This window comes from Gadus chalcogrammus, chromosome 5, assembly GCF_026213295.1.
Source record: "Gadus chalcogrammus isolate NIFS_2021 chromosome 5, NIFS_Gcha_1.0, whole genome shotgun sequence".
Classification (NCBI taxonomy): Eukaryota; Metazoa; Chordata; class Actinopteri; order Gadiformes; family Gadidae; genus Gadus; species Gadus chalcogrammus.
In genome coordinates this window covers 21043579-21069251 of record NC_079416.1, presented here as the reverse complement: position 1 = coordinate 21069251, position 25673 = coordinate 21043579, and the positions used below count along the sequence as shown (strand labels likewise).

Sequence of the window (25673 nt, the reverse complement as noted above, 5' to 3'; positions counted from 1 at the left end):
CCCTCGTTCTCATTTCATTTAATTTCTCCTTCACATTCATGGGCAGAGCTACTACTACGTCAGCCCTCCACCTCGTCGTGGTGAACGAGGCTATGGCACGCCAACCAGCTTCCCGGCACAACGTCATTCATGGCGCGCCTTTTTACTATTATTTATTTATTTGTCTTTTTTGTTGTTTTAATGTTGTGGCTGTACACAGGAAGTGATGTGATCTGAACTCTAGCCCAATGACGATGGCTGCCCGCCCATAGAGGGCGTGGTCACATGGGAACAGAGAGTCAAACAAGAACGTTCTGACACAACAGTCGTTTGGGGTCCCGCCTCCATCAGGTGTGACGTTATTTCACACAGTGTAACTCGATATTGACGTCAAACAGAACCAAAGGTCTCGTTTGTTTGCGTTTGTGTGTTTGCGTGACCTCATCATCGTGTTTAGGGTCTCTCTCTCTCTCTCTCTCTCTCTGTCTCTCTGTCTCTCTGTCTCTCTGTGTGTGTGTGTGTGTGTGAAACGGTAAGCGTCCTGGTCCTCGTGTGTTTGTGCGCGTGCTTGTAATTATGTTGCTGGATGGGGACCGCAGTACCCCAGAGTCACCAGGGAGGGGCTCTGTTGCACCACACACAAACCTCCTTGGTTTGTTCAGGGTGGAGGAGGTGGTGGACGAGGTGATAGAGGAGGAGGAGGTGGTGGTCGGGGAGGAGGAGGTGGTGGTGGAGAGTTACGGTTCTGGCATTGTTACCCCTGGCAACCTTGATTAAGAAGGGACGTCGTTAGTACAATTGCTCTCGAGATGATTACGCGGCAAATATTTCTGCCCACGAGTGCAAGAGAACAAGGTCTGGCCCCTGATTGGTTGACTTCTCCACGGAGCTGCTCGCTCCAAACGCAGCTTGGAGAAGCAGCCCTCGGTCTGTAATTCTCCTCCTCTCTCGACCCACGCCCTCCACCTCCCCCTACCTATATAACCTCTCTCTCTCTCTCCCTCTCTGTAATCCATGTGCTGACTCCGTTGAGTTAACTGATTTAAAGTCCTCATAAAGTTGGCAAAACATAACGTGCAGCAAACCTCAACAGCAGCACTATCGCTGTGTGTGTGTGTGTGTGTGTGTGTGTGTGTGTGTGTGTGTGTGTGTGTGTGTGTGTGTGTGTGTGTGTGTGTGTGTGTGTGTGTGTGTGTGTGTGTGTGTGTGTGTGTGTGTGTGTGTGTGTGTGTGTGTGGATCCACCACCCATCTTGTCTGAGCCTCAAGGTCACCTGCGGTCCTCAGTTCGCTTCATGACAGCCTAGGTGTGAGTTCAAGGTATACTAACGCTCTCCTCTGTTGTCTCTGTCTCTTTCTCTCTCTCTCTGTCTCTCCCCCTCTCTGTGTATCTCTGTCTCTCTCCCTCCCTCCCTCTCTCCCCCTCTCTGTGTCTCTCTCCCTCTCTCTGCAGATTGCCTTTTCGCAGCACAGTAACTTCATGGACCTGGTGCAGTTCTTTGTCACATTCTTCAGGTGAGCCCTTCCTCATCTTGCCACTCCTCTTCCTCTGTATCCTCCAATGTTATAAGCACGAGACACACGCACGCACGCACGAGACGCACGCACGCACGCACGCACGCACGTACGCACGCACGTCAGCATTTTTACCTGCAGGGGTTAGCCTTCTAAGCCTCGTGTGACGTACGCCTGTGTGTGCACGGTGTGTGCGTGCGTCACATTGCAGGAAGTGGTCCCTCGAAGCCGAAACACCCCCCCCTCCGAACTCCCCCTCTGGGCCTCTCCCCACGGGTATGAATAAAGCAACCTTGACCTTGACCTCTCTCTCATTCCTATATATCTATCTTACTTCCTTCCTTTCGCCTTGATTTCAGGATTCCTTTATCCCTCTCCTCTCCTCTCCACCTGGACCCACTCCAGCCCCTCTTTCTTCTTCTTTTATTCCCTCCCTCCATTCTTCCATCCCCTCACTCTCTTTCTGACATCTATTCTATTCCTCTTCCCCTTCTGCCTCAGAAGGAGGCGGTCCAGTTATGAGTAGATGGCGGTGGTCCAGTTATAAGCAGCTAGCTGTGGTCCAGTTTTATATAGCTAACTTTTATATTTTGTTATACGTCCAGTTATAAGTAGATAGCTGTGGTCCAGTTATTTATTTATAGCTGTTTTGCACTTATATGTACCGTAGATGGCTGTGGTCCAGGTATACATGTATAGCAGTTGTCCAGCTATAGGTAGATTGCTGTGGTCCAGTTATATATGTATAGCTGTTGTCCTGTTAGGGGAAGCTCGCCGTGTTCCTGCCGGTCGACGGGTGTTGCACGGCCCCGGGCGATGGCCTGGGGGGCGTGCAGGGAGATGCTCATTAACGTTAAAGGAATCTCTCTCTCTCTCTCTCTCTCTCTCTCTCTCTCTCTCTCTCTCTCTCTCTCTCTCTCTCTCTCTCTCTCTCTCTCTCTCTCTCTCTCTCTCTCTCTCTCTCTCTCTCTCTCTCTCTCTCTCTCTCTCTCTCTCTCTCTCTCTCTCTCTCTCTCTCTCTCTCTCTCTCTCTTCCCCCCCCCCTCATCCCGGGGGGAGGTATCCTCCAGCACCAGGTGTAGCTCTCCTCTGTGTTCGAATGAACCCGAGTCATTCGCTGAACCCACGAGTCGGCGTTGCCATGCCGACTCGAGCAGACTCTCCTCTCTGTACGCAACCTGTTTTGTTTTTCTGAGCTAGACGCCGTACCCACGGTCCGTCGGTCCGTCGGTGAATTTGCAAAATAATTCCAGAAATGACGGCGAACTCCCCCGCCTGTTAAAGTCGTCGCGAACCGGCGCCTCGTTGATCTGCGAGCCGGGAGGTTGAACCGGGGCCCCCACGTCTCAGCAGGAGAGAGGAGGAAGACGCAGAACGATGAAGACCGAGTGACCTAGATGTAGATTTCTAGAGTTTGGGCACGCCAATTATTTCTGGATGTCTGCGGGGCCTACGCAGCGTAGCGACGTCGCGAGCGGTAAACCGGGCTGTTTGTTACGTGATGCTGGGAAGCGCGCTTATGAATGAGCACTGGGGGAAGTGGGAGCACACTGGGAGGACTGGGCGGAGGACTGCTGAAGGCTCCTGTTTAACCCTCCTCCTACCTGTGGTGCTGGGGTTGGAGATGATTAGAGATACCAGGGGGATAAGATGGATCGTTATCCAGCCCAGACGGAAAGGCGGGGAAATCGGGGAAAGTGCTGAAAATGCTGGAGAGTAAAAGGAGATTGTTGAAGACTGCCGAAGATACCATAGTTACTAAAGACACGATAGGTGTTCTGGCAAAATATGGAGATACTGGAGAGTTACAGGAAAACTGTTGAAGACGGCAGAAGTTACCATAGTGACTTAAGAAACGACAGCTGTTCTGCCACGATATAGAGACACTGGAGAGACGGGCAGATTGTACACTTTGGGGATTCAAACCCAGAATCTTTGCCCTGGGATTCAAACCCCCCTGACTATTATAATATCGTTTTGCAGTCATCTGTGCTCCACAATTCTTTGAAGCGTGAAGGAAAAGGGGAAAGCTTCTTTTCTACTTTTTGTTTTTTGATTTTCTTCTTTGCCCAGTTTATTCAAAGCGTTTTTTTTTGGTGTTTTAAAGATAAGGCGCATCATAAAAAAAAAAGCTCTGATCCCAGAGGAGTGCCGTCTCCAGGGGGTCTCAGAGAGGAGAACAGGGGTGACCCCTCCTGGCTGGGGGAACACGGGGTCAGAGGTCAACAGAGGCTGTTGACGGTTTTGGTTTTATGTTGAATCGTTTGAAGTTTTAAGGATACCTACAATAAGACGTCCAGGCCAGCGCCTCCGTGTTGGAGAGGGGGAGAGAAAAGAGGGGAGAGAGTCGGGGAGGGACAGACGGGTGGAGAGAAAGAGGGAGAGACGGGGGGAGAGAGGTGGGGAGGTGGAGAGAGTCAGAGAGGAAGCGACAGGTGGAGAGAAAAGGGGGGAGAGAGAGAGAGAGATGAGGAGAGAGAGACGGGGAGGAACAGGTGGTGGATATAGCCAGAGTGGAAGAGACGGGGGGGGGGGGGGGGGGGAGAAAGGGTGAGATGAAAAGGGAGAGAGATAGTCTCTGATCAAGGGGAAGATGGGGATGGAGGCAGAGCGAGGAGATGGAAGAGAGGGATGAAGGGACGGCGAGGAAGATGTACAGAGGCAGGGCCGTGCACCGATGGAGACGCAAGACAGATGGACGCCGAACGGAGACGGGCCTCCCGTGTTTGTTTCGGGAGAGATTTTCCCGGGAGCCCGGCAGAGGCCAAGACACGGGAGGACATAACAATCGGGTTTCCGTGGCAACGCGGACCCGGAGTTGCGCAACACCGCCCCTGGGGACGGCTGTCTTTGTTCCTGGCCGCAGTTCTGGTTTTTCTATTTACTTCTTTTATTTATTTATTTGCTTCAGAAGTGGAGGAAAAAGGAGAATTTGAACTTTTGTTCCACCCGCCGCCGGCCCAGGGGTCGTACCACGTGATGACAGCGTTCACAAAGAGACGGCGGAGAAGAAAGGCGAGGGGTGTAGCGTCGGGATAATCATAAGACTTATACAGACCAGTGGTGAAAACGCTGCGGGTCGCTTTACATTTAACATTAAGGACATTTAGCAGTTAACCAGGCAGGGTGACATCCCTCCTGTCAGAGCTCAGCGACACCTCGACGCTCAGCTAGGAGGAGCCGGGGATCGAACCAAAAACCTTTCAGTTACCGGTCAACCCACTCTACATCCTGAGCATCTGTCTCCCTCCCCCCCCCGCCCCCTTCCCCATACAGCCGGTGTTGGAGCGAGGGAGTGGGCTTGTCTCCATCCAGGAAAGAGATGTCCGGGAGACGAGCCCGCTCTGTGAATATAATATGATACGTACCGCTAACTGGCTCCCCGGCTCCCCGGCCAGGTCGCGGTACGCTGTCAGCCTTGAGCTGTTGGGGACGCTTCTGTCCCCGTTTCCAGAGGATTCTAGGTTATTGGGATATCTGGCTCGCTGAAGACAGGGGACGGAACCCAGTCGGGTTTGGCTGGGAGTCGTACTGGCCAGTAGACTATCAAGCCCCTCGCTTGGCTCCGCCCAGCTTTTTGGGCCGAATTCCATGAGGGGGGGGGGGGGGGGGGGGGGAGAGAGAGGGGGAGAGAGGGAGGGAGGGAGAGAGAGAGGGAGGGAGAGGGAGGGAGAGAGAGAGAGAGAGTGGCTGCTTTATAGGGCAGGGCAGCGTTTCGCTCGGATCGCTGACAAGGTAGCTCGCTGTGAGTGTGATGCTGAGCCCTGCCTCACCAGGCTTACTGGATCACCCTGAGTATAAATAAATGTGTAGTCTTTCGCCAGCGATGAATTATTGAACATGGCGACCGTATTTGTGTCGAAGCGCAGATAAGCGAAATGCACGCCCCTTCCCGCCTTCTTCAGGAGGCACCTGATCGCGAACACGTGTTCATAGCGGGAGCTAGCCGTGTTTACGTCAGGGGGGCGCGCGCCCCTTGAGGGCCACTAGAGGGCGCTGAGGGCATCGGTTCCACGCCACCTGCAACCCTCCTGAATAATGAATGTGAAATCAGGGTTATCTTAATAATGCAGACGGCTCACACTAGCTAGTGTTTACCTATTAACATGATGGAGGCCAGCTCCAGTGGTTTTTATTTTCTCCATTTGCATACCTGCTGTTTAAATGTACGATAACTTCGGTTGGTGGGCTAATCTGTGCTAGCCAAAGCACATTTTCCTGGTTGCTTTGGGTTCTTCACGATTGAGTCATCTAGCAAAGACCCTCTTCCCAGAGCGACTTACAGTGAGTCTGTACTGCAGTTGGGCGTAGCGAGGCCCAGCGAATAGATGGATCTCTATCTGCCTGGCTGGCATCTTGTCAGGAAGGAGGAATGCGTTAAAAAATAGTTTCTATTGCACAATGGAGGTATTATTAGATGATTGCTGGTATTATTATTCAATGTTGTCTGGGAGGAAGAATGCATGACAAAAAATAGTTCCTAAAGCCCAATTGGAGTGTTATTATGCCGCTTTTCCACTGCATGGTACCAGCTCGACACGACTCGACTCAGCTCGCAATTTTTGCGTTTCCACCGCGAAAACATGGTATCTGGTACGTGGCTGCTTTTTCTAGTACCGCCTCGCTCTAGGTTCCAAGCGGCTGAGCCGATGCTAAAAGGTGACGTCGGCAGACAGCCGGCCACTGATTGGCCAGAGAGTGTGACGAAGTCACGAGAGCGTCATGGCAACCATGCTGGTAACAGCCATAGCAGCGCCGCAGCCAACATATTCCACTTCTTCAACTTCTTCAACATGCCAGCTAATAATAGTAATGTTATCGATGTCCTCCATTGTTGTTATGTGGGTTCTGTCCATGTGTGGGTTGCGTAGGTGTTGTTTGCGTCGCGTACAAAAATACGTCACGGCCCTTTCGCGCAGCCGACCCCGCCCACGTCCAGGAGGTACCATTTGCGGTGGAAAACGACCCGTGCTGCTACCGAGTCGTGTCGAGTCGAGTCGAGCTACATGTGCGGTGGAAAAGCGGCAATAGATGATTTCCTGTATTATTATTCACTGTGATAAAGTGTCCAATCCACAAACACGTCGGGTAATGTACGAGGCCAGACATTTGGTTTGGAGCCGAATATAGAAAAACTACGTTGCTCCCCGTTTCTGCAGCGGAGCCTGGAACTCTTTTAGAACCAGAACCAGATGAACCTGGGTCTCTGTAGAACCAGAACCAGATCCTGGGTCTCTTTAGAACAAGAACCAGATCGTCTGGCTCTGTAGAACCAGATCTTCCTGGTTCTCTACTTACTGTATATATCATATGATAGGTACTGTATATATCGTGATACGTATTGTCTATATCACGTGATACGTGCTGTATCTACCATGTGATCCGTACTGTATTTATCATGTGATCCGTACTGTATGTATCATGTGATCCGTACTGTATGCATCATGTGATACGTAGTGTATCTACCATGTGACACGTACTGTATGTATCATGTGATACGTACTGTATGCATCATGTGATACGTAGTGTATCTACCATGTGACGCGTACTGTATATAGTCACCGGGTTCAGTACTCTCTGGGTAGAGGGTATGGATGCACTTATCTCCTGCTCTCTGCATCACTGACACCAACGCTGACGGTGACGCACACACAAACCCAGTCTCTCGCTCGCGCTCTTACATTATCCCTCCCTCTCTCTCTCTCCCCCCTCTGACTCTCGCTCTATCTCTGGGTCTCTAGAGAGAGAGAGGGGGAGGGAGAGAGAGAGGGAGGGAGGGAGAGAGAGAGAGAGAGAGGGGGAGGGAGGGAGAGAGAGACTCTCTCCTCACCTGATGCTCTGCACGCTGCGTCCGCCGCGGAGTCACCCGTATCGATAAAGACCACAACATGGCAGGCAATTAATTTAGTAGCGTGCGCCGTGCTCGCGGTGGCCGGTACCGCAGGCGGTCGGGCCTGACAGGCCGTTGATAAAGCTATCGGCCCCCGTGAGAGCTTCTGTGTTCGGCCCGAGGTCACGGCTAATTTCTCCATCCAGCCGCGTGGACCTGGCTAAGTAAACTTGTTGGTGACGATGTGGTGGGGGTGGGGGGGAGGGGGGTTGGTGTTGGGGGTGGTGAGGGTGTCCCTTGCCCCTGGCTGTTGTTCTGCCGCTAAGTCAACCAATGACGCGCCCTTCATCTCCATTACACCCTCGTCAGCAGCATCACTTTCATCACCGCCGTCGTCGCCATGACAACCGCTGTCCTTTCCCCCCCCCGCCCACCTTCCGCCCATCGCCACCGTCGCCTCCTCTGTTACCGCCCTCATCACCTCCGTCAGCTACCACTCCAACCGCGTTCATCGGTACCCCCCCCCGTCTCCAACATTATGGCCTTCGCCTTAATCGCCATGACAACCGTCCACCTCACTACCCTCTCCCCACCATCACCTCCGCTACAACCCGACCTCGCCGGTACCGCCCCGGGGACCACCGTGTCTGCGGTCCCGACCCATGTCCCTGATCTGGTTACGGCGCTATCACGAGTCCATACATCATGCTTTGTTTCAGCGAGAGCCCCTGAGAGGGTTGCTGCTAAGTAATGGGACGGACTTGTTACCCCCGTGGACCGGGAGTCTCTCAGTCAGATTATTTCGACCATCATTGCGATTGCGATGTAGTACGCGACTATTATTTCTTATTCACTTAACAAGAAATAAATCATTCTTTAGTTTGACCAACACAACATTGGAAGCGGTCAACATATAAACGGCTCTATCCTTTAGGCCAGGCCAATGTGTTGGGATGATTTGATGCATGAATTGATATTATAGCATCTTTATTTAACTATTGTAAAATTGTAAAAGAAATTGTAAAAGAAAAATTAATACGAATCTTACTGATCCCCAGTCAGAAACAGTTTTTTTTAAATCGCACCCTTTGCGATTGCAAATCGTGTTCTATTATAATGCGATGTCGGTTTGAAATCGGTTAACCGTTCAGCCCACGGACCGCACGCCGCTCTCCCAGACTCAGACTGTGGCACCGCGACACCTCGTCTGGCAGCGTCTGGGTGACTCATCCAACGGCTTCCAGCCGCAGCTTCTCTTCCCAGTGCTGGATGAAGCACTCTTAACACAAGAGCCTCGGCGCGCCGTTGATGCAGCGTCTCACATCTTTATTTGGGGCACTGCCTCGCGACGCACTAGCCTGATGCTGCAAGTGGGTGTCGACCGACTGTGTCTCGTTCTGGGGAGTCTTCAAACACTGTTGTTCTCCCAACCCCAGAACCCGGTAGAACTGAGAGACCCGGGGAGCTGTGGTAGACGGGTTACGTTTTGAAAAAAAGGGCAAACCGAACCTGATGCCTTTGCCTTCTAGTCCACAGCCAAACCGTGTGTTTTCAGAGCCGGTGTGGTTTTAATTTGCTGTGTAAAGTGTTGCTAATCACGTGTAATTAAAGCCGTGCTGCCTGTATGGGGCTGCGGCCCTGGATCTGTAAACAGCCCTTGCGGCGGTGGGCGGGCGGGGGTTCCTCGGTGATCTGCTTTTAAAGGCCCTGGAGCCACGGCCCGTGATCGAGCGGCTCCGGACAGATAGCAGATTTATTAGGATTGGCTTTTTATATGCGAGGATGCGTTGGGGGAAGGTAGTTTTTTATAAGAAGGCGGGTGGAGGGGCGGAAGGGGTGGGGGGGGGGGAGGTATTATACTGTCCGCCACAGCGGAATCAATCCAAATGAAGACAAAATGGCTGTCAGAAGCGCTCTGCCCCCGCGGTTGGTTACGTGTTAGTTGGCGCCGTCAGTCTTCATCGCCGCATCTTATTCTCGACGGCGCTCGCATCGCATTACATCAGCGCCCTCCCGTCTGCAAGCGCCCTTCATCTGCCGCTCCGCGCGCCACCTCCCGCTCACATCCCCCTCTTCCTCCTCCTCCTCCTCCTCCGTGCCGGAATGCGCGTCCGTAATCGGAGCGTGCCCGTGACGAGTCTCCCAGCCTCAAAAGGAAACGCCGCGGTCGGAGGGATTAAAGCGAAAGGGTCGTCCGTCCTGGCGTCTCTCGCTCGCACCTCCGTCAGCTGATATCATGGCGCAGGAATCAGGAACGTGCGTCGTCCACCCATGTGGGCGACAGCGACGGCTCTGGCTAAACGCTGTCCGAGAATCGGCAGGACAAAGTCATCGGGTTGTGATAAAGTTGTATCTAATCGCGTTATATTATGCATACGAGAGGTTTTAGTGAAGCCAGGAGAGAGACGGTAACGATGATTTAATCACCCACACTGGTATTGTCAGTGTCGCGTTGCTAATGATAATCATGGGGAGGCCATTTCGGTTCTGCAGCGTTTTTTAAAACAGCTCGCCCTCGCTCCCGACTCCTACGAGAGCAGAGGCGGCGCCAGATGTTCAGTTTCCCGTCCTGCGGATCCGATGGCGACCGGAGATATTCAGCTAACCAATGGCCCGCCTCCTGCTCTTCATGTGCGTCCCAGTACTGCTTCACCACTGTTTGGCTCGGCATTGGTGACAAGGACGTTACCTGGTTACTATGGAACACCTGGTTGCTAAGGACCCCCTGGTTGCTAAGGACCCCCTGGTTGCTAAGGACCCCCTGGTTGCTAAGGACCCCCTGGTTACTATTACCAAGGATCACCTGGACACTAGGAGAGGGTCAGTTTGTTTGCCAGGCGTGCGTTCCTACGAACCCCCCACGGGCCAATCAAAACCCTGCCTCGTGATTCCTGAGGTGAGGTCAAACGTCTCCCTGTCTGACGTGCGTCTCTCCGCGGGGCGGCCCGTCTGTCCGTCTGTCCGGCCCCCATGATGGACCTTAGCTCGGCTTTCAGAGGCCCGTAGCGCTCCAGGGTAATCCGGTCGTATCCGGATCCTCGCCCGTCCCCGCCGTCCTCCTGAATGACGTACGGCTCCCCCGCCGTGCGTCCTCCATCGCCGAGGGGGTGATGACGGGCGGCGTGGTTGCCACGGTGATTGAGAACGGCGCCCCCCCGTCCACCCGAGCGGCGCTGAGTGATGCCACGCCTCCCGCGGGCTGTTGTCCATAAATTGGGGCCTCGGCGACACCGCTGTCACATCTGTCGTCGCGGAGAAGGAGCGACGCGAGGAGAGATTCTTCCCCTCCGTCTGCTCCGTCTGCGCGGGGACGTTAGCACGCCGCCGTGGCTATCATTAGCGTCGAGCGCCGTCCTCCCATCGAGAGGGTCGGCGCCGCGGCCGCGGGGCAATGAACAATGTGGGAGGATCAGGTGTGACAACCCGGGAGTGACACGATGCGTCTGACACACACAGAATCACAGAAACACACACATACACAGAAATACACACTCACACACACGGAAACACACTCAAAGAAGCCCCCCCCCACACACACACACACAAATACACACAGACACACACACACAGAAACAGAAACACACACACACACAGAAACACACAAACACTCACTCACTCACTCACTCACGCATTAACTCTCTCATTCCCCTTCTCCCTCCTCTGTGGCTTCTGCGTTGTTATGCACATATCCATGGAACCAGTGCTTCGTGAGTTCTTTGTGTCGTCACGGCGGTCCAATCAGAACTGATCAGGGGTCCGTTTGGTCGGCTCGAGGGGCTGGAGGCAGGTTGATGAAATAACAACACGTCTTCGTCCCCGCCGCCGCCTTCAGTGTCACCTCGCCACCCAGGCCGTGTGCAGAAACAATCTCTATTTACCTACCAACACAACACCGGTCTCGCCTCTCATTCGTCCTCCCACCCGGGCATCCACCGCCAAGCCCGTATCTATTTTAAACCTCGACTATCTTCTGCAACTATAGCGCTTTTATTTATTAGAACCGCTCATGTGTTTTGATATCATCCTCTCTGTTGTTATACGGCACATCTGATCCGGGAGATGGGAAACCACGGAGGATATTGACCGAACCGCAGATGTAGGCGGAACTGCAAATAACCACAGAATGACAAATGCCGAAAGAACTACAAATGGCGGAGTTCTCCCTTCAACGTTCTCCTTCCTGTCTGTCTACAGCTGCTTCCTGTCTCTGCTCCTGGTCGCCGCCGTCGTCTGGAAGATCAAACAGAGCTGCTGGGCATCACGGCGACGAGAGGTAGGGCTTGGCACACACGTACGCATGCTCGTACGCACGCACCTACACACGCACGCAAGAACATACACACGCTCATGCACACGTACAAGCACACACACACATACACACGCGCCTCACCAACGCACACACACACACGCGCCTCACCAACGCACACACACACACACGCGCCTCACCAACGCACACACACACACGCCTCACCAACGCACACACGCCTCACCAACGCACAAGCTACACGAATGTACACACACACACACACACACACACACACACACACACACACACACACACACACACTATGGACAATATCTATTGCCCCTAAATAAAGGCAGTGGATGTGTGTGCGTGAGGATCTTAGCGCCGTGTGCTGTTGGAATAATGATTTCCACACGTCTAGTGTCACATTTCCCGCCGGAATTCCACAATAGAGGCGAGGTATCTCTGCGTGCTATTAGCCTGTGACAGATGAAGGCTCGCTTGGCAGGGCACACGCACGTCACCACGGCAACCGCATCCACCTTTCATCTCCCCCGGCAACTGATAGACTCACTGGCTTAAAGACGGACTGACTGATCTGTTCCGACGGTTTAAAGATTGACTGGCTGACTGTCTCAGATTGTTAAAGAATGACTGGCTGACTGTTACACTTGGTTAAAGAATTACTGGCTGTCTGTCTCACTTGGTTAAAGAATGAGTAGCTGACTCTTTCCCCTGGTTAAAGAATGACTAGCTGATTCTTTCCCCTGGTTAAAGAATGACTGGCTGACTGTTTCAATGCGTAAGGACTGTTTAACTTGCCTAAAGATTGACTCGACTGCTTGAAGAATGATTGGCTGACTATTTCGACAGACAAGTGACACGGCCCGTTCGAGTAGCAAAATCGGTCTATGGCTTAATCCGATCTAGCTGTCCCATGTCTGTTTCACTGTGATCCCGTTGTTTCACTGTGATCACTGTGTTTCACTGTGATCCCGTTGTTTCACTGTGATCACTGTGTTTCACTGTGATCCTGTTGTTTCACTGTGATCACTGTGTTTCACTGTGTTTCACTGTGATCCTGTTGTTTCACTGATCACTGTGATCACTGTGTTTCATTGTGTTTCACTGTGTGTCACTGTGATCACTGTGTTTCACTGTGTGTCACTGTGATCACTGTGTTTCACTGTGATCACTGTGTTTCACTGTGATCCTGTTGTTTCACTGATCACTGTGTTTCACTGTGATCCCGTTGTTTCACTGTGTTTCACTGTGTTTCACTGTGTTTCACTGTGATCCTGTTGTTTCACTGATCACTGTGTTTCACTGTGATCCTGTTGTTTCACTGTGATCACTGTGTTTCACTGTGTTTCACTGTGATCCTGTTGTTTCACTGATCACTGTGATCACTGTGTTTCATTGTGTTTCACTGTGTGTCACTGTGATCACTGTGTTTCACTGTGTGTCACTGTGATCACTGTGTTTCACTGTGATCACTGTGTTTCACTGTGATCCTGTTGTTTCACTGATCACTGTGTTTCACTGTGATCCCGTTGTTTCACTGTGTTTCACTGTGTTTCACTGTGTTTCACTGTGATCACCGTGTTTCATTGTGTGTCACTGTGTTTCACTGTGATCACTGCGTTCCACCATGTCTCGCTGGGATCTGGTGTCCTGCCACTGAGTCCTGCTGCTGACACTCTTGCCCGTCTGGACTGCAGACAGAAAAAAAGTGTTTTGTTTTGTGTACTGAGTCGTGCTGTTACACAACAACCCCCCATCCCGCCAGCTATCACACACGCGCAAACACACACCCAGAGACCCAGTTTTTGTTGCTCCCTGGTTAGCTCTCTCTGCCCCTCTCTCTCAGCTTCTGTCTTAGCCTCTCTCTCTCCCTCTCTCCCTCCCTCTCTCTCCCTCCCTCTCTCCGCCGGATCCAGATAAACATCGGACACATAAATCCTCCACACACAATGCGCTGAGGCCCCTCCTATTGGTTTAGCAGTGTGTGTAGGGTTGTTCTTTTGGCAGTGCGTATTATTTAGCAGTGTGTGTAGCTGTTCGCTTAGCAGTGTGTGTTTAGCAGTCAGTGTGTGTGTGTATCGCTGTTCGTTTAGCAGTGTGTATTTAGCAGTTTGTGTGTAGGGCTGTTCCTTTAGCAGTGTGTGTTTAGCAGTGTGTGTGTGTGTATCGCTGTTTGTTTAGCAGTGTATTAGGGCTCTGACTTTTGCCCAAAAATCATATTCAAAGTTTGTTTGTTCATTAATATTAATATTTGAATATATTCAAATATTTATTAATAATATTTTGACCATTAAATGCCTTCATTAAGACCTGGATTGGGCTTCGCAAGGTTTGTTTACCGGCGTTGCTATGGTTACCGGTCTTGCGTGTTCCAATGGTTTAGTAGGTTTCTAATAAATCGCTGTCTAATCAATACTTCATTCACTGCCTCTTCCGTGGTCATTACAACGTTATGAATCGACTGCGTCGGGTTCTCCGACGTCTCTCCCTCTTGGCCTGCCCATAACAGGTTCCAATATTAAGGGCTATGCCTAATATTCGTTCGAATTTGGATACTCGAATAACGAAGTTCGTAGTCCAAGCCCTAGTGTGTATAGGGCTGTTCCTTTAGCAGTGTGTGTGTAGGGCTGTTCGTTTAGCAGTGTGTGTGTAGGGCTGTTCGTTTAGCAGTGTGTGTGTAGCAGCCTGTTTCATAATGCCGCCCTCCCCCTCCCCTGAGTGTACCAGCTGCGATAGAGTGGGTAATTTCTTTAATTGGATCCCGACCCACGCGAAACGGCGTGGGAAGCGTTCCGGTCGGGTCGTTAACGCTAACGTCATCATGAAGTAGAGCTCCAGCTGCCAGAGGTTCGGACCCCCCCGCCCCCCCTCCACCTCGCTAACGCTAGCATCCCCTCGCAATAAGCGCTAACCGTGTGCTACCGGAGCCGGTGGGGGGCGGGGCTGAAGGACCCCCCCCCCCCCGGAGAGACCGGGTCCACGCTAAGCGTTAAGAGGGTTGACTTATAAAAAGAGACGAGCTACTCAGCACATTGTTCCTGTGGTTTCAGCACCGTTCTCACGCCGCGGGGTTTATTAGCTTTTAATTGGGCAGGGCTGCGGAACCGGGCGGTCTGTGGAGCTGAGGCGCCCTCACCTGTGTTTTGGAGGTTTTTTTGTTGTCTGTCTGTCTGTCCAACTATATGTTGTCTTTCTCTCTGTTAATCTTCATGTCTGTCTGTCTGTCTCTTTTTGACTCCCATTTCCAGCTCCACTGTGTAACTTTTCACTGCAGGGTTCAGCTTTGGTTTTATGTTCGCTCACCAAACGTCTATAGAATTGAGGTGAGCCGTCGAGGACGCCCTGATCCCAGGGAGACATGCTCTACGAGTCAGTTTGGTCTGAGGTGACCAGCGGTACCTCTCTGGTTCTGCTCTGCTACTGCTCAGCTAACACTGGTTCTGCGTGTCTAACTGGTTCTGCGTGGCTAATTCTGGCTCTGCGTGGCTAACTCTGGCTCTGCGTGGCTAACTCTGGCTCTGCGTGGCTAACTCTGGCTCTGCGTGGCTAACTCTGGCTCTGCGTGGCTAACTCTGGCTCTGCGTGGGTAACTCTGGCTCTGCGTGGCTAACTCTGGTTCTGCGTGGCTAACTCTGGCTCTGCGTGGCTAACTCTGGCTCTGCGTGGCTAACTCTGGCTCGACGTGGCTAACTCTGGCTCTGCGTGGCTAACTCTGGCTCTGCGTGGCTAACTCTGGCTCTGCGTGGCTAACTCTGGTTCTGCGTGGCTAACTCTGGCTCTGCGTGGCTAACTCTAGTTCTGCGTGGCTAACTCTGGCTCTGCGTGGCTAACTCTGGTTCTGCGTGGCTAACTCTGGCTCTGCGTGGCTAACTCTGGTTCTGCGTGGCTAACTCTGGCTCTGCGTGGCTAACTCTGGCCAGAGACTCGGCTAGTGTGCAACATTGCACAGCATCTTTTTGTCTATATTAATTTCTCCTACTGTCCTGCACTTGTGCTGTATCAGCCGACAGTCCCAGCCGGGCTTCATCGAGTAAGTCCTCGTCTTAAGTGGACTTAGTGAGTGGCTCGTTTAGTGTCTGTTTGGGTGTGCCTGGAGGCCAGCCGACCCGGACGATCGTCTTCATCCGTCTCTCCGCTACGAGGTCCCTTCTCGGGGTGTACACTCCAACCTCTCCGTTTGCACCCTGCCTCTCCGGCAGGAAGTGTCAGCGGCGGGTCGGATGAGATTAGAGAGCAGAACCAAAACGGAGGCATTCTGTAGAAAGGGGATCCGGTCCTCCTTCTCCGGGTGCTTCGCTTTGAGTCCCGTATTACGAATGGCGGGCCCAGTGAAAGGTCAGAATACAGATGAAAAGAGGGGGCACCCCCGAGCCAGACGCCCTGACCCCTGGCTGCTCCGTAATGGCGTGTACATGAAAGGTCTGGGTAGGTCTCCTGGATACCGGCCTCTGCTAAACGACTGGTATTAAACGGTCACACTGTCGACCGCCCCACCGAGGAACCGTACTACGGACGTCACGGTCCTCGGGAAAGGTTCCTTCCTCCTCTGTAAGCTCGCCCAGGGTAGGAGGTGGGTGAGGCAGCTCCCTCTGTCGTGTGTGTGTGTGTGTGTGTGTGTGTGTGTGTGTGTGTGTGTGTGTGTGTGTGTGTGTGTGTGTGTGTGTGTGTGTGTGTGTGTGTGTGTGTGTGTGTGTGTGTGTGTGTGAGCGACGGTCTCTCTGTTTGAGGAGAGTCGGCGACGGTCTCTCTGTTTGAGGAGAGTCGGCGACGGTCTCTCTGTTTGAAGAGAGTCGGCGACGGTCTCTCTGTTTGAAGAGAGTCGGCGACGGTCTCTCTGTTTGAAGAGAGTCGGCGACGGTCTCTCTGTGTGAAGAGAGTCGGCGACGGTCTCTCTGTGTGAAGAGAGTCGGCGACGGTCTCTCCGTTTGAAGAGAGTCGGCGACGGTCTCTCTGTGTGAAGAGAGTCGGCGACGGTCTCTCTGTGTGAAGAGAGTCGGCGACGGTCTCTCTGTGTGAAGAGAGTCGGCGACGGTCTCTCCGTTTGAAGAGAGTCGGCGACGGTCTCTCTGTGTGAAGAGAGTCGGCGACGGTCTCTCTGTGTGAAGAGAGTCGGCGACGGTCTCTCTGTTTGAAGAGAGTCGGCGACGGTCTCTCTGTTTGAAGAGAGTCGGCGACGGTCTCTCTGTTTGAGGAGAGTCGGCGACGGTCTCTCTGTTTGAGGAGAGTCGGCGACGGTCTCTCTTTTTGATGGTCTGTCCGCCATCCGACCTCGACCGGCCCAGCCTCATCACGACGGCCGGTTGATTAACAATCGGACATCTCCAAACATTCAGCTCTCATCCAATTACGGTGGACCATGTGTCTGGTTTTAAATTGGAAATTGATTAACAGATATTACGTATTCATAAAATGACCCGGACAGGCTCATGATATTGTGGTCAGCTTCGGTTTCAAATATGTTTTAGAACAGCTGTTGTCATAGTGAAGGCGTGTTGTCACAATAATGACTTACATAACCCTCCTGTTGTCATGGTAACAGCGTATTGCCGAAACGTTAACATGGCATTGTAAGCGTAGCTGTGTCGTTACATCAACACAACAACACACTATATAGTCCCATGGTAATGTCGTCGTCACGGTGACGTAACGGCATGTTGTCACCGTAGGGTAACGGCGCGTTGCCGTGGTAACAGTACGCTGTCACAACAACACTGTGTCACAGTAGCGGGTGTACCACTGTGGTACCACCATGTTGCTACGGTAACGGCAGGGTGCCTGTCTCCTTCCTGAAGCCCCGGGCGGCTGTGGTCCTCGTGTGCACGGCGACAAGCCCCCCCCCCCCCCCCCCTAGCCCCCCTTCACAGTCCCAGCGCTAACTCACTGCGCGGCGGCGTGACAGCTACTAGCTGCTCAGCGTATCGCCGGCTAGCGGCCGCACAGCTAATGTGGCGGCAGATCACGTCCCGCTGCCGACCGCCTGATATACCGCCTGGGAGGGAGAGAGAGGGGGGAGAGAGGGGGCCTTGTATGCCCTAAATATTTATCACCCCATTACACCAAAGACCCCCACACACACTTCCACACACAAACATGATGTCCACACACAGTCACACTCTTGAGACACAAACACACTTCCACACACACACAGTGAGCCAGACTTAATCTGCAGCAGAGGTGGGGGGGGGGTGGTAGCAGAGGGGGGTACACTAGGGTGGGGGCAGTCAGCAGGCGGGCGGGTGGGTGTGTGCAGATGATGGGGGGGCTCAGGTAGACCTGGGCCTTGTCATGGTTGTGTGTGAGCAATGTGGGCTGAGGTAGACCTGGTCCCGGTCCAGTCCCAGTCCGGGTCCTGGTCTTGGCCCTGGTCCTGGTCCCGGTCCCGGTCCGGGTCCTGGTACTGGTCCTGGTCGTTGTCCTGGTTGTGTGTGAGCAATGGGGGCTCTGCTCCAGCAGCACACATCAACTTCCCCCCCCCCCCCCCCCCCCGGAGCGACGTTTCTCACGCTTCTTATAAATCATGTCTCTGGTCGCCGTGGGCAACCATCACCCCCCACCGACATGCCGCCACGCCAAGGAGAATACTAGCCCCCCCCCCCGCGGTGTTTTGAGGGGGGAGGAGGCGGGTTGGGTGGGGGGGGGTCAAGGTGACCCAGAGGCGTCACTCGCCCTCCTCTCTCCACTCTGACATACTGCTACAGATCTATTAGGTCTTCCTCCTCTTCCTCCTCTTCCTCCCGAGCTGTCAGTGGGGCGGACGTTCTCCATCACCCCCCGGGGGGCACTCCACATACCTGTATGTCTGACTATGTGTCTGTCTGCCCTGACGATGGGTCTGTCTGACTATATGTCTGTCTGGCTGTCGAGCCCACAGCAGTCTGTCTGACTATATGTCTGTCTGACTGTCAAGTCCACTCATCTGTCTGTCTGACTGCGTCTGTCTGACTCTCTATATATCTGTCTGACTATATGTCTGTCTGACTGTCTACTCCACTCATCTGTCTGTCTGACTGCGTCTGCCTGACTCTCTATATATCTGTCTGACTATATGTCTGTCTGACTGTCTACTCCACTCATCTGTCTGTCTGACTTTGTCTGTCTGACTCTCTATATATCTGTCTGACTATATGTCTGTCTGACTGTCTGCTCCACTCATCTGTCTGTCTGACTTTGTCTGTCTGACAATCACCTCTGTCTCTCTGTCCGTCTCTCAGCCTACCTGTCTATCTCTACGCCTACCTGCCTGTCTGTCTGTCTCTCTGCTCCGGTGACCTTGGAGCACTATGACCTCTGACCTCACCTGTGGATGGTCTGTCTCTCCGCCAGGCTGTTCAGAGACATCCCGAGCGAGGGGTTAACGTTAACATTACAGAATCATGAACACACAACCATCTCCTGGTGATTCGTGTGCAAACAGCTCATCTCTGGCCCTCTGACCGCCGGCCCATGACGGATCAGTGACAAACGCCATGTCCCATACACGTGATGGGAGGGCAGGGAGAGAGGGGGGGGGGGAAGGGAGGGAGGGAGGGGGGGAGGGGGGGACTGAGTTCTTAAGGGGAGTAGATGAGAGAGATGGAGAGACGGGGATGAGAGATGGAGATGAAGAGAGAGAGGGGGATGGAGGGAGAAGGATAAAGAGAGAGATGTAGAGAGAGTGACGGGGGATAAAGAGGGAGGGCGAGGGGAATGTCAGGGTGTCTTATCTCGAGGTGAGGCCGGTGCGTTTCCTGCAGCACAGGAGGCAGAGAGAAGTCTGCGTATGTTTACACTCTCTCCAGTACCACTCACTCTCACTCACTCGCTCACTCTCTCTCTCTCTCTCACTCACTCACACAGTCAATGATCGCTGCATTGCAAATGAAAGCCCTAATCTAAAGCGATCGCTCCTGGAGAGAGAGAGCTGGGTTCTACTGCAGAGAGAGAGAGAGAGAGAGAGAGACACAGGGATATACTGGAGAGAGAGAGAGAGAGAGAGAGAGATATAATGCAGAGAGACTAGGGATATACTGGAGAGAGAGAGAGACTAGGGATATACTGGAGAGAGAGAGAGAGACTAGGGATATACTGGAGAGAGAGAGACTAGGGATATACTGAGAGAGAGAGACTAGGGATATACTAACTGGAGAGAGACAGAGAGAGAGAGAGAGAGAGACAGAGAGAGAGAGAGAGAGAGAGAGACACAGGGATATACTGGAGAGAGAGAGAGAGAGAGAGAGAGAGAGAGAGAGATATAATGCAGAGAGACTAGGGATATACTGGAGAGAGAGAGAGACTAGGGATATACTGGAGAGAGAGAGAGAGACTAGGGATATACTGGAGAGAGAGAGACTAGGGATATACTGGAGAGAGAGAGACTAGGGATATACTAACTGGAGAGAGACAGAGAGAGAGAGAGAGAGAGACAGAGAGAGAGAGAGAGAGAGAGAGAGACTAGGGATATACTGGAGAGAGAGAGACTAGGGATATACTGGAGAGAGAGAGACTAGGGATATACTGGAGAGAGAGAGACTAGGGATATACTGGAGAGAGAGAGAGACTAGGGATATACTGGAGAGAGAGAGAGACTAGGGATATACTGGAGAGAGAGAGAGAGAGAGACAGTTTTAGTGCAGAGAGAGACAGTTTTACTGCAGAGAGGGAGAGCGAGAGGGACATAAGTATGTAATGGAGAGAGAGAGAGAGAGAGGGTTGTGCTGAAGCCTGCAGGGGCGTTCGAGGTAAGCCTGGCTCTCCCCCCCCCCCCTTGTAATATGAGTCGTAGTGTAGACAAGTCAACAGAGACCCCCTCTCTCTGGTAGAGCGAGCATCAGTCGGAGCCTCTCTCTCTCTTTGTCCCCCGCTCTCTCTCGTGTCTGTGGGGCGATCAGCAGTTTTCAGTTGAACGTTCCCGCGTGTGGAATACTTACTGCAGGTGTGTGTGTGTGTGTGTGAGACTAAGTGTGTGTTTGTATTGTGTGTACTCTGTTATCATATTATTCCATTCATTTTATGGAGCAAATTAAAGTTTGTGTGTGTGCGTATATTTGTGTTTGTGTGTATCTGTGTGATTGCACAGAAACACATTCAATCGCCTCTTCCCAGGGGCAAACTCTTCGAACACCCCGTTTCTCTCTCGCTCTCTCTTGTTCTAGCTCTCTCTCTCTCTCTCTCTATCTATCTCTCTCTTTCTCTTTCTCTTTCTCTTCTTCTTCTCTCTCACTCTCTCTCTCGCTCTCGCTCTCGCTCTCTCTCTCGCTCTTTTCTCCTTTCTCTCGCTCTTTCTATCTCTCTCGTCCGCTTGAGTACTATGCTGACTAGCTCAGTCTCTGTGGAACACTTTGAGAATCCTTAATAGTCGGGTGTGTGTGTGTGTGTGTGTGTGTGTGTGTGTGTGTGTGTGTGTGTGTGTGTGTGTGTGTGTGTGCGCCTGCGTGCGTTCATGGAAGGCATGGTAATCAGCAGGACAGAACACCATGCACACCTTTAGATCTTACGCCCCCAAACGCACGTACGCCACCGCACACTGTGTGTTTTGTATTTGTGTGTGTGGTTGCGATTTATGTGTGTGTCCCTGAACACTGTTCCTATAATTGTGTGGGAACAGAGAGAGGGAGGTGGGGAAGAGAGGGTGAGAGAGAGTAGGTTTAGTGAGCTAGGGAGGAGGTCTGGGAAACAGAGATGGGGAGAGAAAGAGGTTGTGTTCTGCCTGCGCTGCCAACAAGCTCGCCTCCCTCTGCAGTATTCCAGTAATTCTCGCTCTCGCTCTCGCTCGCTCTGTGTGTCTCTCGCTCTGTGTGTCTCTCGCTCTGTGTGTCTCTCTCTCTCTCTCTCTCTCTCTCTCTCTCTCTCTCTCTCTCTCTCTCTCTCTCTCTCTCTCTCTCTCTCTCTCTCTCTCTCTCTCTCTCTCTCTCTCTCTCTCTCTCTCTCTCTCTCTCTCTCTCTCTCTCTCTCTCTCTCTCTCTCTCGTGCTCCTCTGGTACTGCCTTCAGAGAGCTGCTCTGAGCTCGCCTGGTACTGCCTGTATCATAAGGCTCGAGGCTGTTTGAAGTATGAGGAGCTGGCTTCCTTTGGGAGGGAGTGAGTGCTTTACCCCAGGGCAGCTGGCCCTTGAGCAGGGCGTTAGAATCCTTGTGCTCGTCGGTTCGAATCTTGAAACGCTTCTCATATCCTCTCGATCTTTCTCTGTCATGACCTTCCTTCTCCTTTTGAGACCCATGTCCCTTTTCCCGTCCTTCGATCTCTGAGATTGGTAGTGGTTGCGGGTTTGAATCCGCCCCATTGGACTGCAGGGGTCTGCCGTGAACCCAAGACTCCGGTCCTGGTCTTCCCAGGGCACCAAACCCCGGCTGTGAAAACAGTCTGTGTGGGCGACCCCAAAGACGCGAAGTGGAACCGGACAACGTGTGTGTGTGTGTGTGTGTGTGTGTGTGTGTGCCCGCCGCTGACCTTTGACCCCTCATGTTGTCTCCATAGCAACTGCTGAGGGAGATGCAGCAGATGGCCAGCCGACCCTTCGCCACCATCAACGTGGCCATGGAGGTGGAGGAGGAGCCGCCCGACCTGGTTGGAGGAAACGTCAAGGTGAGCCTCCCCTCCGTCTGCCAGACCCCACCCTCCCCCCGGGGGAGGTGGAGACGCACCTGTAGTCTGACATGACACTCTACCCGCACACGCATGCAAAACAAAGGCATGCAGTGGACACGCCGACAGACTGAGATACGCGCTAACATATGAACGCACGCACACGCAATCTCAAACTCTCTCTCGCTCGCTCTCCCGAATACATGCACTCAACACTCATTCACACTATCCGACACATAGACATACACACCGTTGGCACGTGTACAGCACTCTCGCGTACACACATGCAACGCACACGCTGACGGACTGACACACACGCTAACATATGAACACACACAAGCACTTAATCTCGCTCTCTCTCTCTCTCTCTCGCCTGCTCGATCTCGCTCTCTCTCTCGCTCTTGCTCTCACTCTTCCAAACACATGCACTTAAAACTCATTCCCACTATCTGACACACAAACACACACACACACACGCGCTGTTGGCACAAGTGCAGCATACATTATCCACACCCACAGCCACACGCACACACAGAGAAACACACTGAAACACACACACACACACAAACCGGGCCGGCAAGTTGTAGACGGAGCAGCTATGAAAGTAGGCAGAAGGAAGCTATGTTGAAGGTAGAGAGGAGCAGCTCAGACGGGTGGATGCGGCGAGGCGAGGCAGGGCTCTGGCTGACGCTGGGCGCTGTGAGACACAGAGCCGAGCGGGCATCTGCTCTGCCGCGGCCTGGAGGAAATCAAACCAAAAGCCCAGACCAACGAGGCTCAACCACTGCTGCTGCTTGTGCCCCTATAGTGCCTTCGAGCCTGGGATAGCGGAGCTAAAAGGATCCATTCTAAATGTCTTGCAATGGAAAGATAAGCGGGGCGAGATGAATACAGAGATTTAACATATTTTATCCCCCATCTAATATTAATACGACATTGCAGTCGCTCAGGCCAGGAGCCTGGAGGGCAGGAGATGGAGAAGAGCGTTGGGTTCTGGGCGGAGGAGCAGAGCCTTGCGTCTGGGTGGAGGATCCCGGTTTTTGGGGGAGGAGCCTTGTGTTTTGGGGGAGGAGCCTTGTGGTCTAGGGGGAGGAGGCTCGTAGTCTAGGGGGAGGAGGCTCGTGTCCTAGGGGGAGGAGCCTTGTGGTCTAGGGTGGAGGCTCGTAGTCTAGGGGGAGGAGGCTCGTGTTCTAAGGGGAGGAGCCTTGTGGTCTAGGGGAGGAGCCTTGTGGTCTAGGGGTGGAGCTTTGTGGTCTAGGGGAGGGGCCTCGTGGTCTTGGGGAGGGGCCTCGTGGTCTGGGGGAGGAGCCTTGTGGTCTAGGGGTGGAGCCTTGTGGTCTAGGGGAGGAGCCTTGTGGTCTAGGGGAGGAGCCTTGTGTTTGGGTGGAGGAGGCTTGTGGTCTAGAGGGAGGATCTTTGTGGTCTAGGGGGAGGTGCCTTGTGGTCTAGGGGCGGAGCCTTGTGGTCTAGAGGGACGATTTTTGTGGTCTAGGGGGAGGAGCCTTGTGGTCTAGGGGAGGAGCCTTGTGGTCTAGGGGAGGAGCCTTGTGGTCTAGAGGGAGGAGCCTTGTGGTCTAGGGGAGGAGCCTTGTGGTCTAGGGGAGGAGCCTTGTGGTCTAGGGGAGGTGCAGGCTGAATGCTCTCTGTAGCTGGGAGCAGCAGAATGGGTTATCACGCTCAGACGTCCCTGCACTGTACTGCGTGTTCATAGATTAAATATATTGATAGAGATATAAACTGCACTTAACTTCACCTGCCATAACTTCAGCTTGTTGCCGTAGTAGTCGTAAAGATATTATTCTTGGTCCCACTATTTTTATAATAACGCTATAATATAATCCCCCTCAAGTATTCTTATTCATAGTCCTAGTGGTGGTGGTGGTGGTTTATCGAAGTAGTGTTCCAGTAACAGTGAGTGAGTGGTGGATAGTCATCATTTGAAGAGCGTAAATGACTTGTGCAGCACAAGGTACAGTACAGCTGCGATTCCATTGGTCCTGTTTGTATTCTCCTCTGATTGGTTAACTGATATTCGGACCCCTGGCAATCGCCCTATGTAGCAGGGTAGGTGGGTGTGTGTGAAGGTGGGTGGGAGTGGGTGGGGGTGTGAGGGGATGTGAGTGTATGGGGTGTGGGGATGTGGGTGGTGCGCCCGTGTGGATGGGTGTGTGTGTGTGTGTGTGCAGACAGCTTTGTTCCTATCTTTATGTAAGCATGTGTTTCCTCTTCAATGGCGTGTGAACAGCGTCCACAGTTTGTTGCTGCTGGGATCTGTCCTCCATCGCATCGATCGGAGCTGCTCTGAAGCAGGAGAGATCTCATTTAGATCTCCCCCCTGCCGACTCACCCCTCCCTCCCTCCCCCCACAGCGCTGTGCGTTAGCATGCAGCGTCCCTTAGCGCGCTAACGTTGGTGTGGGGGGGGGCTCAGTGTTTTCAGCAACGACACTGGAGGAGAAACTGTTTTAAGGCTGAACCCGGCTTTATACCCGGTCTATAGGTGACCTAGAACCCTGCTTTACACCCGGTCTATAGGTGACCTAGAACCCTGCTTTATACCCGGTCAATAGGTGACCTAGAACCCGGCTTTATACCCGGTCTATAGGTGACCTAGAACCCTGCTTTATACCCGGTCTATAGGTGTCCTAGAACCCTGCTTTATACCCGGTCTATAGGTGACCTAGAACCCTGCTTTATACCCGGTCTATCGGTGTCCTAGAACCCGGCTTTATACCCGGTCTATAGGTGTCCTAGAACCCGGCTTTATACCTGGTCTATAGGTGACCTAGAACCCGGCTTTATACCCGGTCTATAGGTGACCTAGAACCCGGCTTTATACCCGGTCTATAGGTGACCTAGAACCCGGCTTTATACCCGGTCTATAGGTGACCTAGAACCCGGCTTTATACCCGGTCTATAGGTGACCTAGAACCCGGCTTTATACCCGGTCTACAGGTCACCTAGAACCCGGCTTTATACCCGGTCTATAGGTGTCCTAGAACCCTGCTTTATACCCGGTCTATCGGTGTCCTAGAACCCTGCTTTAAATCGGTTCTATAGGTGACCTAGAACCCGGCTTTAAACCCGGTCTATAGGTGACCTAGAACCCTGCTTTATACCTGGTCTATAGGTGACCTAGAACCCGGCTTTATACCCGGTCTATAGGTGTCCTAGAACCCGGCTTTATACCCGGTCTATAGGTGACCTAGAACCCGGCTTTATACCCGGTCTATAGGTGACCTAGAACCCGGCTTTATACCCGGTCTATAGGTGTCCTATAACCCGGCTTTATACCCGGTCTATAGGTGACCTAGAACCCGGCTTTATACCCGGTCTATAGGTGACCTAGAACCCTGTTTTAAACCCGGTCTACGGAAGTGACGGTTGTTATAATGGGTGCAGTAGGTCTGGGGGTGGAGATATTGTTGTAACCATTGGTTACAATGGTGATTGATTGCAGTTGATGTAGCGATGTTGAGGGTTATTTTAGTATTGGTGGTGTTGCGGTGATGGAGGTAGTG

General features: G+C 52.7%; 1 protein-coding gene across 1 annotated transcript in view; it reads left to right on the top strand.

Moving 5' to 3' along the window:
• atrn (attractin) overlaps positions 1-25673 on the top strand; it is a 91669-nt gene that overhangs the window by 59573 nt on the left and 6423 nt on the right. Inside the window, exons 25-27 of the mRNA XM_056590792.1 lie at positions 1432-1493; positions 11518-11596; positions 22046-22153. Of these exons, the coding sequence (XP_056446767.1) occupies positions 1432-1493; positions 11518-11596; positions 22046-22153 (249 nt within the window). The remainder of the gene's footprint in view (positions 1-1431; positions 1494-11517; positions 11597-22045; positions 22154-25673) is intronic.